At 39.8% G+C, this 17,185-nt stretch overlaps 1 protein-coding gene and 1 long non-coding RNA gene across 8 annotated transcripts in view; one reads left to right on the top strand and one right to left on the bottom strand.

Moving 5' to 3' along the window:
• Window positions 1–12,831, top strand: part of DDR2 (discoidin domain receptor tyrosine kinase 2) — a 172,604-nt gene extending 159,773 nt beyond the window's left edge. For 4 of the 5 annotated variants that reach the window (XM_043450719.1, XM_043450712.1, XM_043450703.1 and 1 more), the window contains 2 exons: window positions 1,844–1,993; window positions 6,423–12,831. In XM_043450719.1, the coding sequence (XP_043306654.1) occupies window positions 1,844–1,993; window positions 6,423–6,557 (285 nt within the window). In that variant the 3' untranslated portion in view covers window positions 6,558–12,831. The remainder of the gene's footprint in view (window positions 1–1,843; window positions 1,994–6,422) is intronic. The other variant, XM_043450692.1, reaches the window with a different exon arrangement.
• On the bottom strand, window positions 1,905–17,181 carry LOC122429999. 3 transcript variants are annotated; one of them, XR_006266200.1, is made up of 4 exons: window positions 16,767–17,179; window positions 16,401–16,557; window positions 6,051–6,227; window positions 1,905–2,034 (listed from the first exon to the last, which is right to left on the bottom strand). It is a non-coding gene; the product is annotated as an uncharacterized LOC122429999 (long non-coding RNA). The 3 variants fall into 3 exon arrangements; XR_006266202.1 differs by lacking the exon at window positions 1,905–2,034 and adding an exon at window positions 4,814–4,869 and having other exon boundaries at window positions 16,767–17,181; XR_006266201.1 differs by lacking the exon at window positions 1,905–2,034 and adding an exon at window positions 5,220–5,397 and having other exon boundaries at window positions 16,767–17,180.
• Window positions 17,182–17,185: the final 4 nt, after the last annotated feature.

Below are 17,185 nucleotides of genomic sequence, written 5' to 3'. Positions count from 1 at the left end.
TGGATCATCAAAAAAGCAAAGAGAGTTCCAAAAACACATCTATTTCTGCTTTATTGCTATACCAAAGCCTTTGACTGTGTGGATCACAATAAACTGTGGAAAAATCTGAAAGAGAATGGAATACCAGACCACCTGACCTGCCTCTTGAGAAACCTGTATGCAGGTCAGGAAGCAACAGTTAGAACTGGACATGGAACAACAGACTGGTTCCAAATAGGAAAAGGGTACATCAAAGCTGTATATTTGTTCACCGGCTTATTTAACTTGATTGCAGAGTCACATCATGAGAAATGTTAGGCTGGAAGAACACAAGCTTGGAATCAAGATTGCGTGGGGAGAAATATCAAAACCTCAGATATTGTATGCAGATTGACACACCTGTATGCAGGAAAGTTGAGAGGAAGTAAAGGCAGTCTTCTTGATGAAAGTGAGAAGAGGAGAATGAAAAAGTTGGCTTAAAGCTCAACATTCAGAAAACTAAGATCATGGCATCTGGTCCCATCACTTCATGGCAAATAGATGGGGAAACAGTGGAAACCGTGTCAGACTTTAATTTTTTGGGCTCCAAAATCACTGCAGATGGTGATTGCAGCCATGAAATTAAAAGACACTTACTCCTTGGAAGGAAAGTTCTGACCAACCTAGACGCATATTAAAAAGCAGACACATTACTCTGCCAACAAAGGTCCATCTAATCAAGGCTATGGTTTTTCCAGTGGTCATGTATGGATGTGAGAGTTGGTCTGCGAAGAAAGCTGAGTGTCGAAGAATTGATGTTTTTGAACTGTGGTGAAGACTCTTGAGAGTCCCTTGGACTGCAAGGAGATCCAACCAGTCCATCCTAAAGGAGATCAGTCCTGGGTGTTCATTGGAAGGACTGATGTTGAAGCTGAAACTCCAATACTTTGGCCACATGATGTGAAGAGCTGATGCTGGGAGGGATTGGGGCAGGAGGAGAAGGGGATGACAGAGGATGAGATGGCTGGTTGGCATCACCAACTCGATGGACATGAGTTTGAGCAAACTCCGGGAGTTGGTGATGGACAGGGAGGCCTGTTGTGCTGTGATTCATGGGGTCACAAAGAGTCGGACACGACTGAGCGACTGAACTGAACTGAACTGAATGTGATTATTAAGCTTTGCTCCCTTTAAATATATTTCATGGTGTTATTAAACATTATTAGACCGAGATTCAGAGGGTTTTGGTCCAACTCTCAATTTTTCTATTTTAATAGTCTTATAAACCAGGGAATTTTAGTAAACCTATGTTGTCTTACTTTTCTGATCTAAAAAGTAGGAATAAATATTACCTACTTCAGCACTGTGATTATTGAATAGAACATGTGCAAGTATTTAATGGATGTTGACTGCATCTGAATCTCAGAGATCACTTGTCTGTCCTTCAAGACTGTGATGATCATTGAACAGGAGCTACTCGAGGCATTCACACTGGATTCCTGTATCTCTAACACAGAGATATTTGTATCTCTTCCTATTCTTATTTTGCCTTTCCCACGGGCATTTACCTGAGGCTGCGCTAGATCCTAGAGTTTGACCTTCTAACTCTCAGCGGGAGAGTCAGGTAGCTTATGGCCACATCCCTTTCAGTCCTTGGATCTCATCTGCAAGAGAAGTAGACCGCAGCAGAGATCCTGAGGGTCAGAGAAGTGTGGAGGCTGGCATTGAAACCACTCCTATTGTCGTTTTCAGATTCCCAGCACAGATCTTGGCAGTTCCAGTATTCCTTGCCCTGTGTAGTTAAAAATTCTATTTTATGAAAATCTCTCTGCTCTTGTTGTACACAGATTATTCTGACTTTCTCTTCTTTTCCTTACTTAAACAGGGCAAATTCACCACAGCAAGTGATGTGTGGGCCTTCGGGGTGACTCTGTGGGAGACTTTCACCTTTTGCCAGGAACAGCCCTATTCCCAGCTGTCAGATGAACAGGTCATTGAGAATACTGGAGAGTTCTTCCGAGACCAAGGGAGGCAGGTGAGAGCTGCTGGGGCGGAGAGATGTGGCCTTGGGTGCCTCTGAAGGTGAGAGAAAGAAAAGTTCTGATTTAACAGGATAGGCCTGAGCTGGAAGATGGGCTACCTGGATGATAGTCATTTGTCACTATGTATCCAGGTGATGTGAAAGACCAAGGTCCCCCCCTAGGCATCCATACACTCTACTTTTTCCATGGGTCAACCCAGTGGTCATTGGGGAGCATGAGAGAGTTCCTTCAGGCTTCTCCATAACTCAAAGACGGTGGTGGTGGTGGTTTAGTCACAAAGCTATGTCCTACTCTGTGAGACCCTGTGGACGGTAGCCTGTCAGGCTCCTCTGTCCATGGGATTCTCCAGGCAAGAATACTGGAGTGGGTTGCCATTTACTTCTCCAGGGGACCTTCCTTACCCAGGGATTGAACCTGGGTCTCCTGCATTGCAGGTTGATTCTATACTGACTGAGCCATCAGGGAAGCCCTAGTCAAAGATATCAGGAAATAAATCCTGTCTCTCATATTTGATCTGTGTCCTGGTCTAGACTGTACAGTTTATCTTTGTGGTTGAGGAACATAAGAATAAAAACATAAGCTAAAAGTGAATAAGGGAGTTATTAGCATTTGTTAAAAATTTGGTTTGGACTATTTAAAAATATTTCTCAACTTACGTGCCCAGAGACCATCAAGTGCATCCTGGCTTTGCTGTTCCTGGAAGGCACCTCTGGGCTCAGATGTTGTGGCCTCTCGGGACTCAGGAAAGCCAAGCTTCTAAGCTGATAGGGGCCCCAGTTCCTAGTTAAGATACTCCAAGTTTCCTTTGGATAACTCAGTGTCCAAAGTTCCTGTGAGATGTGGGATTGAAAGCTTGCTGGTGGCTGAAGCGCTGAGCCCCCAGAGTGACTTGGAGTGTGGCATCTCAGACAGGAAAGTGATAACAGTTGAGGAGAGGGAAAAGGCTCTTGAAGAAAATTAAAAGTGGATCCTCTGTGCTTAACCAGATTAAAGCAAACAAAAGATAAGGGAATGACTAGAGACTGTGGAATAAGCAGGTTAAAAATAGGAGGAGGGGGTCCTAGAGCTTTATTGTGATCCTCTGTAGATATTTTGGTAGCAGGGGATCTAAATCATCTATTTTGGTTATGAGGTAATTGCCTTCTCATCTTGGCAAAAGGCTGATTTAGTACTGGGTGCGTGAGATAAGGCGTAGACCAAAGAAAAAAATTTTTTTCTGGACTAGGAGCATGTCATGGCCACCTGGGTGACCTATTAGATGTCTAATGGCCAATTAAAGGTGGTGCATTCTATTAGAAAGTGTAATTTTTATTCATCATAACAATAATTCTAATTTGCTTACATCCTAGAATTATAGGCAAAGGGAGGAATATTTTAAACCTTTCAGTTTCCCTGATTTTATTATTCAGTGACTTAAATCTCACATGCAAAAAACAATTTGTATGAGGCACAACTGAACTAACAAAACATTCAGCCAAGACAGGCATGCTTCCCCTCCCCACACTTTATGTCCACTGTCTGCTTTGTATTATATGTATTTTTGATATCAGCACTAAATTTTTGATATTAGCACTAAAAAGTTGCATATTAATTAATCAAATGTTATGCTATTCATTTTCAAAGAAAATGTTGTTTTATCATTTAATGGAAGTTTTAAATTCTAATAATCTCTGGGATTTAACTTTTCTTATTTATTTTTAACTGCTTATTAAAAGGGTCCATCATGTTCACTTTTACTAAATGATGCGAGAGAGTCAAATATATTTTGACCAACTACTAAATGGTTGAATAATAAAATTACATATTTGAGTGAAGCCAAGACCAAAGCATAATATCACCATCATATGTTGAGTAAGCTTCTCACCTATAAGTTTAAAATTTTGATAAAAGTTTATTTAATTCAACATATGAACAAACTAAGCATAATTCACTAAATTTGTATTTTATAACAGCTTACAAATTTTAATTACTTTAAATTTTATTGTTAAAATTTCAGTATTCAAATTTTGAAAGTCTGACATTAGAGTATAAGTACAATAGTTATTCATCACTATCAGCTGCTAGATGGATTTTATGGACTCTACGTATGTGATCTAATTTGTATTCAAACAGCATTGTTAATGTCACCAACGTGTTGAACATAGCAGATAAAGTGCAGGAGAAAACTTTTCAGTAACACAAATTCTAGAAAGAATCTTATCCTTAGGGCTCATAGCTTAGACAAATCTTAAATCTTTCATAGCTAATTAAAAATGCTTGGAAGTCTATAATAATAATTCCAGTAATTTTAAAATGTATTTGACATTTTTTGTTTTCAATTTGTTTTTACAAATTGTAAAGAATTCTCAGAAAGCACTTTTCTTGAAAGCTCATGGTCTAAATGAAATAAATAATAAAAAATTAAATACAGTTTTAAAAGCTTATTTTGTTTGATGTTATGAAAAGTAAAATACTATCAACATAATGAGAATTATTACCAAATATAACTTTATTTGCCAAGTTTATACAACTTTGGAAAGGGCAAATAATTTATTTGTCATTTCATTTTATTGATATCTGTTGGCTCAAAACAGATGTATTTTTTTCTAAAATGATTTAGTGAACACCCTAGATAAGGCTTAACAGTTTTAAGTTTCACAAGTAGTATACGAGAGTGTCTATTATCCTGTATCCTTTATAATATTAGTAATATTTCTTTTAAATACTTGCTATTTTGTAGCCATAGTCACTTCTAACATACTGAGTTAAGGTTTGTCAGATCTTATTATATATTCAAATAGAAGCCAGAGGTATTTGTCTTTTTACTTTTTAATTAAGAATTGATGATGGAAAACTCCTTGGCATTGGTCGTAGCAATGGTTTTCTGGATCTGACAACAAAAGCAAAGGCAATAAAACAAAAATAAACATGTGGGACTACATCAAACTAAAAATCTTCTTTATAATAAAGGAAACCATCAAAAAGGCAAACTACCAAATTGGAGAAAAATTTGTAACTCATATATCTGATATGGGTTAATATCCAAAATGCATAATGAACTCATGCAACTCAAGAGCAAAAATCCCCCAAACCATCCAATTTTAAATGAGCAGATCTGACTAAACATTTTCCCAAAGAAGACAAACAGATGGCCAGCAGGTACATGAAAAGGTGCTCAACGTTGCTAGTTATCGGGCTTCCCAGGTGGCGCTAGTGGTAAAGAACCTGCCTGCCAATGCAGGAGACATAAGAGATGTGGGTCCAATCCCTGGCTCAGGGTGGTCTCCTGGAGGAGGGCATGGCAACCCACTCCAGTATTTTTGCCTGGAGAATCCCATGGACAGAGGAAGGAGCCTGGCAGGCCAGGGAAGTGCACATCAAAACCATCCTGAGATATCACTTCACACCTTTAGAATGGCTATAATCAAAAAGACAAGGAACAACAAATGTTAGTGAGGACATGGAGAATAGGGAAGCCTCATGCATTGTTGAGGGGAATGTAAATTGGTGCAGCCATTATGGAAAACAGTATGGAGATTCTCCAAATAATTAAAGATAGAACTACCATCTGATCCTACCATGCATGATACAAGCTGGTCTAAGTGTGGGAGAAGGCAATATTGAAATAGTTAATTACTAACCAGCAGCAGATGTTGGACCTGTGATTCAAAGAGCTTGAGACATTTAGGTTTGGTTCAGGAATATGTCAGTATCCAAGGTTTTAAAAAGCATAGGTCAGGAAATGACAGCAACACGTTGCAGGCAAGCACATGACCTGGAGTCAGTCTTGCTGGGTGGACACAGTAACTTGCTTTGAGAATAGAGCCAAATACAGCTCTAGGTTGGAATTCAGGGCAGGGCTGTAGAGGGGTTAAGTGAACAAATGTTGGTGAATAATGTAAAGAAGAAATCCAGTCTTCCCACCTGGGGCCAGTACAGGAGGAGAGCACAGAGAAAGCTATGGTTAAGAGCTACGTGGATACATCCTGTGTCTCAGTGGCTAAGATTCCATTCTCAGCCCAGGAGCTAAGGCAACTAACATACTTTCCGCACTTGCCATGATTGGCTCACCCGAGATAAAGCTCACTGTGGATAGGCTATAACTGGAGGATTAGGTGTTCTAATCACTTTCCAGTCAAAGACGTCTTCTTGCTTCAGTTTCATCTTTTGCATGATGGTTAGCAACTTAGCATGCACGCACGCACAAGGACCACAGGATGGCCCATCAGGAAGTTCTGCTCCGCAGATCTGGAAAAGAGAAAGAGAATGGAAAGGGGATTGATATGATGTAAAATGCTCGTGAAGAAGACGGAGAGACACCACACCCATTTCAGTTATCAAGTCCAAGAAAGTGGGGAGTGGGCAAGTCGTACCGTGATGCAGCGACCCTTTCTCCACACTCTTCTAATAGTCTCCTCTTTCGTTCATTTTTTGTTTCCAAAGACTTACCTCCCTCAGCCTGCCATTTGCCCTGACTCCGTGTATAAGCTGATGCTCAGCTGCTGGAGAAGAGACACCAAGCAGCGGCCCTCCTTCCAGGAGATCCACCTTCTGCTACTTCAGCAGGTGGATGAGTGATGCTGCAGAGCCCGGAACAGGTCCGCCTCGCGAGCCCCAGCAGCACCCTCGCTTAAGCCACCCCATCTGGACACTGAATGCACCCGGGAGACAGAGGCTTGTTTGTCTTTCTCTCTTTCTGTCCCTCGTCTCCCTCCACTCCACTCCCCCACTCTCTACCCCTGACACATATATACTTTTTTTACATTAAAGAACTAAAAAGAAAAAAAAAAAAGCCTAGGACAGATAAAATCTAGTAAAGCATCTGACTTGATATACTTAAAGTATTGGATAACAAAGGCTAGATAATTTAGATAATTTATAAAGGATAAATATGTTTGTGTTTATGAATGTGCAGATTCTACAATGTATTTTCCCTGTCACCTTTTAAAAAGTGATTTCAGAAAGAAAAACTTGAAGAATGCTAATGTCTTAGGAAACATGAGACTAGGCGTAGGGAAAACACTTGGTAAGTGTGGAGAATCTGATGACATGGTATTCAGTAACTAGTCACCAATGGTTTGATTTCCTAATTTGGCCTGTAGACATGTCCTAAACTCTGCATTTCCCTCTCCTGGCAAAATAGATGTTACATGCTTGGAAAAAACTCAACTTACTGGAATGGTGGTTTTGTTCATTCCTGAGCAGGGATGAGGGTTGAGATCTATATGCATAGGAAATACAGAGTATGTACATAGGAAAGAATATTTACTGCAAGGCTCTATGAACAGGGATTGTTATTTGGGAAAAAAAATGTGCCTCATGCATGGAAATATTCTTAAATAGAGAATGGACACAGGAAAAGGGGTCAGTGGACGACAGGTAACAGATGTGCTGCTCATTTCCTCACAGGGTCCTCCTCTCACCTTGTTCAGACATTTTCAGGTGTGTGTTTTAGTGAGAGCCTGATTTTGAGTCAGTACAAACTGTTGTTTCTATAGCTTGATCCTAGGCCCTTTGGTTCATCTCCTCCAAAACTTCCAGCTCTTTTAATGGATGAATACTCTATGGAACCTATGTGCTGGGGATGAAATTTCTCAGGCATAAATCTGAAGGTCATGTACAATAGGGAATAGATACGTTCTGAGTGTTTCCAAAGGGTTGACTGAGGATTGGTGAAAGGAAATTACAGGGAGATTGATTTTAACTCCCTATTAGGGAAAATATAGCCAGAGGCAGAATATACAAGGATGAATGGGCTGCCTCGAGAGGTGGGGAGTCCTTTGTCACTGAAGAGGTTGAGATACAGGCTGAAGACTAGGAAAGAAAGAGGTAGGGTTTCAGACATCATACGTGGTTGTGGGAGATGATATTTTATGTCCTTTTAACCCTAGGAGTTCTTGAGAGGAGCAGGTTGAGTGTGGAAGAGTCATCTGCTGCTACTGCTTGGGATTTACACTCTTGCCTTGGCGATGGTATGACCAGCAGAAAAAGAAAGCTTGAGGCTCTGGCTTCAGAATCCATGGATACTGATAACACTGTTAAATAAAAATCCCCTCAGAACAGATTCTGAGCTTTCACACTCCACAGATCCTCAGATGCAGTAGGAAACAGGAAAAGGGAATGAGATGGTCTTGAAGTCTCTTCCAGCTCTGATATATTCAGACCTCATTGGATAATTGAATCTACAATTGCTGCAGACTCAGTGTCCAGTCATCTCCTGCTCTGAAAATTGTGGTCAGCAAAAGAGATCATGTGAAGAAGTCACGATAATAGTAGTAATAGGACACCTGCCACCGGCTCAGTGCTTTAAAGTTTATCATGTGTTTCTCCATACTTTATCTCACTTGATATCTGCAGGACCAGACATGTCCTCATGTTCTTTTATACTTGGGACCTGCCACACACTCTGGTCTTCTCAAGATCAGTAATAGCTTTGTGTACTATTCATAGTTCCCCAGAGAAACAGAACTTTTATATATATATGATTTATTATAACGAATTGGGGAATTGAGTTACATAATTATGGAGACTGAGGAGTTCCACAAAGCTGGTGGTGATGTACTTCTGAGAACCAGAAGGTTAAAGGTTTAAGTTGAGAGCAGAAGACTGATGTGTGAGCTTAAGCAGTCAGGCAGAGAGGGCAAATACCCCCTACTTTTTCCTTCTATGGAGGCCTTCACCAGAGTAGTTGATGCCCACCCATGCTGGAGAAGGCAATCTTCCTTACTCAGCTCACCAATGAAAATGTTAATCTCATCTGGAAACACCCTTATAGAAAAACACCCAGAAGTAATGTTTAATCTGGGTGCCACATGTCTCTGTCAAGTTGATGCATTGAAGTTCATCTTTCCATTTCAGTAGAATCAAAGGGACTTGAAATCAGGGCCTGCAACTTGTTCTCCTTGATCCATGAGCATCTGGCAGGCCTACATTCAGACCAGGCCATGACTTCCTATGTGGCAAGAGGAACTATGTAATGTAATTTCTCCTTCTTTTGTCTAGTATCTTTCCACTTACTTCTTTTTACAATTCTGCCTCAAGCCACTGCATTGCATGATACCATAAAAAAATCCTTTAAAATTAACTTAGTATGTCTAGATTTTCCTGGGCTTGAGTCATACAGGTGATCTGTTTCAAGCAACTGGCAAATATGTATTGTCAGGTACAGTTATCTTTTTCTGGGATGAGGAAGGTTCCATCTTCTGGCACTAAGACTTTTGTCCTACCAGACACCGTTTTAACTTCTCCCTTAGTCATACATGTTGCGTTCAGCAGCACAAATCTAAGAGAGCCATCAGGGTAAATGATCAAGGCTAGGTATCTAGAATTTAAAAGTAGGTGGACTTTTAAAGAATAGAAGAATGAAGCGAAGAATTATGTAGAAAAGAAGGTAGGAAAAAGGATGAGAACTGTGGGGCCTTCCTAACCTTTCTAGGAAGTCATCCTCTTCATGATATATGTGAAATGGTTTATGTCCAGATTGTGGTTGGGGGTAGTAGATTTAAGTTTATACTTTCGCTAGTGAATGTGGTGATAGCTAAGTCCAAATCTTGATGAGCTGTCCAGACTTATATGTGGACTTAGATCTGGAGTCTAAAGAGGCACCCAAGGGGAAATGCGATTTTAATGCTGTGGAAAGATCACTTGCAAGTGTACAAGACTGTATAACAAAGGGCACTATATGAACGTAGGGCAGAGAATGAATCAATGAATGTGCATGTGATTGGACAGGGAGGCAGGTGGGGTTTAGAAAGGAGGCTACATAATAGGGGTGATAGAGAGAAGGATGGGGGAGGTAAGGGCAGCAAGACAGACACAGACGGTGCTGCTGAGAATCCATTCTGAAGCATGAAAGCCAATCTCTGAAGAGAACAGAAAAAGTAAGTGTCTTGAAGATAAAAGATAAATGTATATGGAGAAAGAGGAAATTCTGGATGATAGAGATTATTAAAAGTAGTCATTAAAAAATGAAAAGTGAGGTGCAGAGTATGACATGGAAGGGAGCTTTTCAGAGTTTCAAGAAAAGATAAACCCATCAAGAATATACAAACACATAAGCAACCACCAGGGAATGACCTTTTCATCTCATGGGCTGTAGGAGAGGGAGGCAGTTTGAACATGGGTGTTCTAGACCACCTCCAGTGCCAGGGATTCATGGTGGTGAAAAGAGATCAACTCTGTCTGAACTGGACTTGGCTTTCCAAGTGCTGCTTTGGAAATGAAGACCAAGTGGGGAGACGGGGAATTCATGTTAGTTCATGAGGCTCTGTCTTCCCTTCTTTGTTTCTGCCACTGAAATCCATTTTAGATAATGCTCATCATTGTTGTGCCCAGAGAGGCCACAGGGAAACACTGGAACAACAGGCTTAGGTTAAACTAGACGAAATCTTGTTCTATATCTGCACCAAGACGTATGTGCCATGTTGGAACCATGTATTTTTCTAGTCCCATCCAGGCGTCCCACAAGAGAGCCATGATGTGGGGCTAAGCCATTTGTTTCAAGTAAAGGAGAACAGGAGAAAGGAAAGAGATGAAGATGTTCTAAGGAAATAGTGTAAAACAGAATAGCATCTGTTTTGTCCAAAGCTACAAAAATAAATGGAGAAAATCACAGTTAAGGCTTAGATTACTCCCAATATAGAGCTATTAAATCTTTGATCCTAAACTGAGTTTGTAGACCTGGAATTTGCCATCTTGCTCTTTTCAGTAAGACCTCTGATATCTGGAAGCGCTTATGATGTTTCTGAAAGATGTAGATCCAAATGTAGGCTGAATTTCCTTGTGAATTAAAATTTAACATTTTTGTAGAAACAGATGAATGTCTTTTCCACTTGGTAAATGTCTTAGAATACTAAATTGAGATAGAAAGAGACTGGAATGGTTAAAGGTTTTTAGATTTCTGGCATTTTGAGTTCTCTATAGTGCAGTTAACTCTATTACTTGGTAGCAAACATATGGAGGGTAATTGTTTAGTTGGTGTATCTTTTTTTCCCCCAACTGTTATATTGAAATACTTTAAGACTCATAAGAAGTTGCAAAAATAGTTCAGAGTTGCCTTTACCTAATGCCAGGATTTCCCATTGATAACATCTTATGTAATTGTAGTCCAGTTTCAAACCCAGAAAATTGACATTGGTATACTATTAACTAAACTACAGATCTTACTCAGATTTCACTAGTTCTTCACATTTATACAGTTCATTTCTTGATATTTTTAACCCTTGCTGATTTGTAACCTGGTCTCGCTTGGCTGCATCAGGAAAGACATCTGTAAAATCCTAAAGAGGATATAACAAATTAATCTGTTCCTTTATTAGTAAGTAATATCCTGCCTAGATTGTTTCCATATTTTCTGACTAGTTCGGCTGTTCAGTTGGCTGAAACAATCCAAAAACAGCTTAGAAAAATCAGATAACGCAAAGGACAGTGAGACCCAGAGCTCACTAGCTCGGTACAGAAGGAAATTATAGGTGGTTTCTGCAGTTCCTTCCAGTAGGACTTATACGGTGGCAAGGAGAGGAGTTTAGAATAAATCAGTATTTTGATTAAGAACTAGGTGGCACTTCATTCTTGGCACCAGGAAGAGCTTTTGGAAGGAATAGAGTACAATGGTTGAGACTTATTGTGTAGTAAAACACTACTCTCAGAATATTAGAGAAGTTTCATTTACCTAAATGTCTATTCTTAAATGGAATAACAACCACATTGGACTAAACAAAGTACAAATACAGGAGCAACCTGGCCCAGAGGTTCAGGAAGATAGGGGAGTTGAAGCTTTAGTTTTGTGGATTACAGTTTTGAGTTCTATAATGGCATTTTTAAGCTGCCCTGTTTAAGGGTCACGAGATTATACGTGAGTTCACCTCTGCACACCCCACGTCCTATAAAGTTCCTAGCACATAGTGAGCACACCATAAATAATTGCTGAATTTTTTTTGAACGAATGAAAGGTAAAGCAGAAACTTGTCAACTGGCATAACTAGGGTGAATTTAGGTAGAATTGCTTTGCTGTAATGTAGAGGGTTTATTTTCAAATGAGGAAAGAGGAAAATGTGCCCAAACTTGTACCTGTAAGTTACATCCTCCATTGCTTTGTTTACTGATGTTGAAATTGATCTATGTAAATGTGTTATTCTTTGAGGTATTTAGACAGAAATGCAAGGTTCTTCTCTGCATGGTACCCCATCAAGAGCAGGGACAGACTCCGGCCCCAAACCCAGCTCTTTTGGAACAAGATTTTAAGTTTCTCCTGCAAACACCTTGTCAACAACTTCTCGGGCCTCCAAAGGTGAAAGATGGGAGTCCCAGGCTAGCTCACGCTTACCCACGTTCACAATTGCATGTAAAGGAAGAATTTGCAGAGACTCGAGGGAAAGCACAAAGGGATAAGGCAATCACTTTAGGTGAAAAACTGTTTCTTGAAAAGAGGCTTGGAGAAAAGTAAAAGTTGATCAGATTACTACAAATGCACCAAGGGTTTGTAATCTAGCCCATTCATTTTATGTCCTTTACTATTCATGATATGCTAGTCTTCCACCCCATTGTCTGGTAACTTTTTCTGAGGACCGAGTTTCTAAAGCAATGTGGTGCACTCTTCCTATGAGGAGGAAACATCTGGGCTTTATTCTTCAAGCTTTGGAGGTTGATGTGTCTTGTCAAGGGGTAAAAATAGCAAATAAATTGATTTTATTTCTGCTTAAAACTATCATAGTCATTCCAAAATAGAACGTATAAAAATTCTCTGTATTAGAAAAAAAACGAGATACCAACTGTATATTGTCTTTATTTATTCTCTGTAAGTCTGTCAGGTGATAAATTGTAAATAACAATGATTAAAGAAATATGCTACTGATGGATCTTTTTTTTTCTGTGAAAATAGCACTGGTTCTGGGCTTCGTTACCATTACTCCTTATACCCTTACACCCTTTTTGGAGACGTGACGGGATGTGAGGACCGAGCCGAGGGATGTATGTGGTGTGGATGCCTTGTTTGTTGAAGGAAATCCAACAGAGGGTTATTTACATAGGCTTCTGATATATTAATTGACTGTTTATTGAAAGAAAAGCATCTTGGCCCCTGGCATATCCAAACCTACTAGAGATTGGTGTATGTTGTTAGATTAGTCCAGTTCTAGAGAACCCAGTCCAGAATTGGGTATCCTTTACTGTTGTGGCTACAAAGTTGTCTTGTTTAATACACAGCAATCCCTTCTAAATCCAAATATGGTCTATCTCAAGACTGCCCACACATACAAAGAGCTACAAAAAACTATGATTAACCAGCACGCAGACTCAGTCTTCATAAGGGAGAGTAGGATGGAGCCACCCAAAACAACGTATATCTTATCTGGTCCCTGAAGAATACATTTATATTTTTAAAATTCTGAGTAATACTAACTTATTTTTTTCAGTGATGGCCACAATATATAAGTGAAAGGATATAACCCCCCAGAGAATAACCAGAGGTCTCATGAAAACATACTCTAATCCCCCAGTGTTTCTGGTTTGGTTTCACAATTAAAGGCCAGGAGTTCAAGTATATATGTAATGGCAGTAGGGTTGGAGGTGGAGGAGATAAAAAATAAACAGGAATAGCAGAGATGCTCAAAGAGGTACAATTCTATTCTCAACACCTATTCCCAAAGTTAAAAGGTAGGTATAAGTGATACATTTGGATCCACAGGTGATAAGTCATAGATATATATTATGTGGCTGTAAAGAATCTGCCTGCAATGCAGGAGACCCAGCTTTGGTTCCTGGGTCAGGAAGATCACTTGGAGAAGAATAGGGAATGGCTACCCACTCCAGTATTCTTGCCTGGAGAATCCAATGAACAGAGAAGCCTGGCAGGCTACAGTCCATGGGGTCGCAAAGATTGGACACGACTGAGCAATTAACACTTTCATTTTCATATATTATGCATATATCTGAAAATATAATTTATTACTAAATATAAATAAATATAAATTTATATTTATTACTAAATATAAATAAAATATAAATTTATTACTAAAGACAGAGATTATATCTGCTCTTTAATATTTTATCTAACAACTTAAAAGGCTCTGCATTTTTTTAACTGCTGATTGAAAACTAGTAAAATCAGTACTAGAAAACGGATTTCTCTCTTTATAATTTTATATTCATTTTGTATTTGAAAAAGAAATGCACACGCATAACATCTTCTGGTCCTTGAGTCCTACAGAACAATATCTTATTATGTATAAGCAGCATATGACCTTTTACTATCTAATGACATTGGTAAAATGCCACTCTCAAAGTAGTTCTCCGCCAGACTGGATGTAGTGATTTGAAGAAAAGACAGATGAAAGATACCTACAAGAAAAGGTCCCATTGGCAGCTGTTTTTTGCCCCTGTTGCAAACCATAGGCAAGTTAGTTCTAGAAAGGACTGTAAGGACCCAGAACAAAGCTCTATTATGGAGGCTAAAGATATCTTTATTTATTTTTGTCTACCTAAGGACAATTTCAGGCATGATACAAGAAACCAGAGGTCAGTTTCATAGTGTAGAAACAAATGTATTATGTGAAGAATGAATAAACAGCCAAAGGTAGTGGCTGCATTTACTATGCTGATCATGGGGCCAAAGTGTGTTACGGATAAACGGCATCATTGGGTAGCATGCTTTCTTCTGGTGTCTCTAGGAAAACAGCCCATGAACAATATAAACTCAAGATGACTAGCTTGAGGTGATAAAAGTCACACTTACTCACCTATAAGCAAAACCATAAGGACTTCTCTGGAGGTCCAATGGCTAAGACTCTGCGCTCCCAATGAAGGTGGCCTGGGTTTGATCCTTGGTAAGGGAACTAGATCCCACATGCCACAACTAAGACCAACTGTAGGTGAATAAATTTTTTTTTAAAGAGTTATTAAAAAAAATTATGACTATTATTGAGCAGCATCTGACATGTGATGATTAATTTAAAGATAATTAAAGATATTATTAAAGATATAATTAAAGATAACATCTTTAAAATACAAAATTAAGTATCTGTCATCAACAGAGTCTTAATTCTCCTGGTCTCTCTGGCACATCCAGCAGTTCGGCCTATCTTTCAGAGGCTGCAAGAACCTTGAAAGCAGCAACTTTATTTGGAGAAGACCAAGGTTTCCTCACTTGGCTTGGATGGACATCACGATGGAAGGAGAGACTGCTGGTCTTGCTCCAAAGTCTTCAGGCCTTCACTTAAGTCACAGACAGTTCTACACTGGTGGTCATCCTCAGATTGTGATGATACTAAATCCTGAGTCTGGGCCCTCCCCTTATTGGCAGGAATGAGTTTTTCATAGGAGAGCCATACAACTCTATGTCCCCTCTCCTATTTATTTCCAAGTCATTTCTGAGCTCTATGTGCTTTCATGCTAAATTTCTTCAGTTGTGTCCGACTCTTTGCAACCCCATAGTCTGTAGCCCGCCAGGCTCCTCTGTCTATGGGATTATCTAGGCAAGAATACTGGAATGGGTTGCCGGGCCCTCCTCCAGGGAACTGAGCTCTGGACGCTCTAAGAGGAGGCTTTGGGTCTAGATTCTAAAGATTGGGGTGTACTGTCAGACCCTATAAAGTGGCTGCTCTCTTGGTCTCTAGACATCGCTGCCTACCTGGCCCTGCCTCATCCTTACTATAAGCACATGATGGCCTCCTTCTCCTGAGCTGAAAGTTTAATTGGTGACTACCTGTATGATCAGCCCCGACCCTAGCTAACAATTAGTCTAAGACAGAGGGCCAGAATGACTCCAACACGTTTGATCACCAACAAGAAACAGTGGCCTGTGCACAGGCTGCTAACCCAAAGAACTGTGGGAAGACGTTTCAGCAGTCTCCCTGGCAATCAAGGAGTCCTTCTGATGTCAAATCCCCTGTTATCCATAGCCTTCTCCTCCACTGTGTAGTGAACACTGCTGCCTTGTCCTGCCTCCTATTGACCACACACAGTGGGGCCTCACTCCAGAACAGTTGCCTCTTACATGTGAGATGTAATAAATCATGGATGTCTCTTTTGCCTCTGGACTCTTTCTGTGGTCTAGCAATTGGGCAGCTACAAAAGTTGCAAGACTGTAAGGGTGCAGGCCAACACCAGAGTTAATTTTACTCCAGAACTTTCAGAGAATATTGTTAAATCATGGTTTCTTTATAATAGTTGTAAGTGGGTTATGGGTAGAAGTTGAATACCACTCAAGGAAAAAAAAAAAGAATACAGGAATTATATCTTTAATAATCACATGTATTTTTTCAAACTAATTTTATTGGTGTAAGATTTATCTAATACTAAACTGATATCAAATTAATCAAAACGTCCAGGTTATTCAAAGCCAATGTAAATGACGTCAGTCTCCTATCTTTCAGAGATCATTGCTGTTTATAAGTAATTGAAACTTTGAAAGTGGTTATGAAGTACCTTCCACAGAGTTTGATACACGATGTGCAGAATTCCTTATGGTGGACCCAGACTGGTGATGGTCACATTGTTACTGCTGCTGCTGCTAAGTCGCTTCAGTTGTGTCCGACTCTGTGCGACCCTATAGACGGCAGTAGCCCACAATAAATCCAGAAACCTAAAGTAAGCATTAGAAACTTTTATGGCAGTTTGGCAGAGTACTTACATCTGTTGAATTTAATTAAAAAAAAATTGGGGCTTGTATGCTTCTTGCTTTTTATTTAATTTTTCTAGCAATTTATTTTTATTGATTATTCCATAAGTACCCATCTGGGGTGGCTTGGAAAAACAAAGCGGATCCTTTATAAAAAAGAACTTGAGACTCACTGAAATAGGAGGTTACAGGACAGGACCCATCACGTCCTATGGAATTCTGAGCTTCTCTGACTCTACACCATATTCCAAGTTTTGAAAATTGGCAATTCATGCATGATTCTCCGTAAAGTTCTTAGTAAAATCAATGTTCATTTCCGCGAAGATAATTTTTTAGAGGAAGAGGAGGAGTTCTGGAAACAAGGTTGGGTGTTAAATGGCACAGTGCCTGGACGGAAAACTAACTAATGATCATCTCTAAACTTCACTTCCTAGCCTCAAACCTCTCCTCTAAAATACCCAGCTCTTGGTGAAAATATCCTGAGGTCTTCCTGCCATGAAGTGCTAATCAGAAGCCCCAGGGTATTCACCCTGCGTGAGCCGCGAATCCCCTACCGGAGCGTACGGGTAGGAGAACGCCCCAAACTCGACAA

The sequence above is a fragment of the Cervus canadensis genome, chromosome 2 (genome assembly GCF_019320065.1).
Source record: "Cervus canadensis isolate Bull #8, Minnesota chromosome 2, ASM1932006v1, whole genome shotgun sequence".
Classification (NCBI taxonomy): domain Eukaryota; kingdom Metazoa; phylum Chordata; class Mammalia; order Artiodactyla; family Cervidae; genus Cervus; species Cervus canadensis.
The sequence above is the reverse complement of the archived record's forward strand: the minus strand, read 5'-3'. Positions and strand labels throughout refer to the sequence as shown.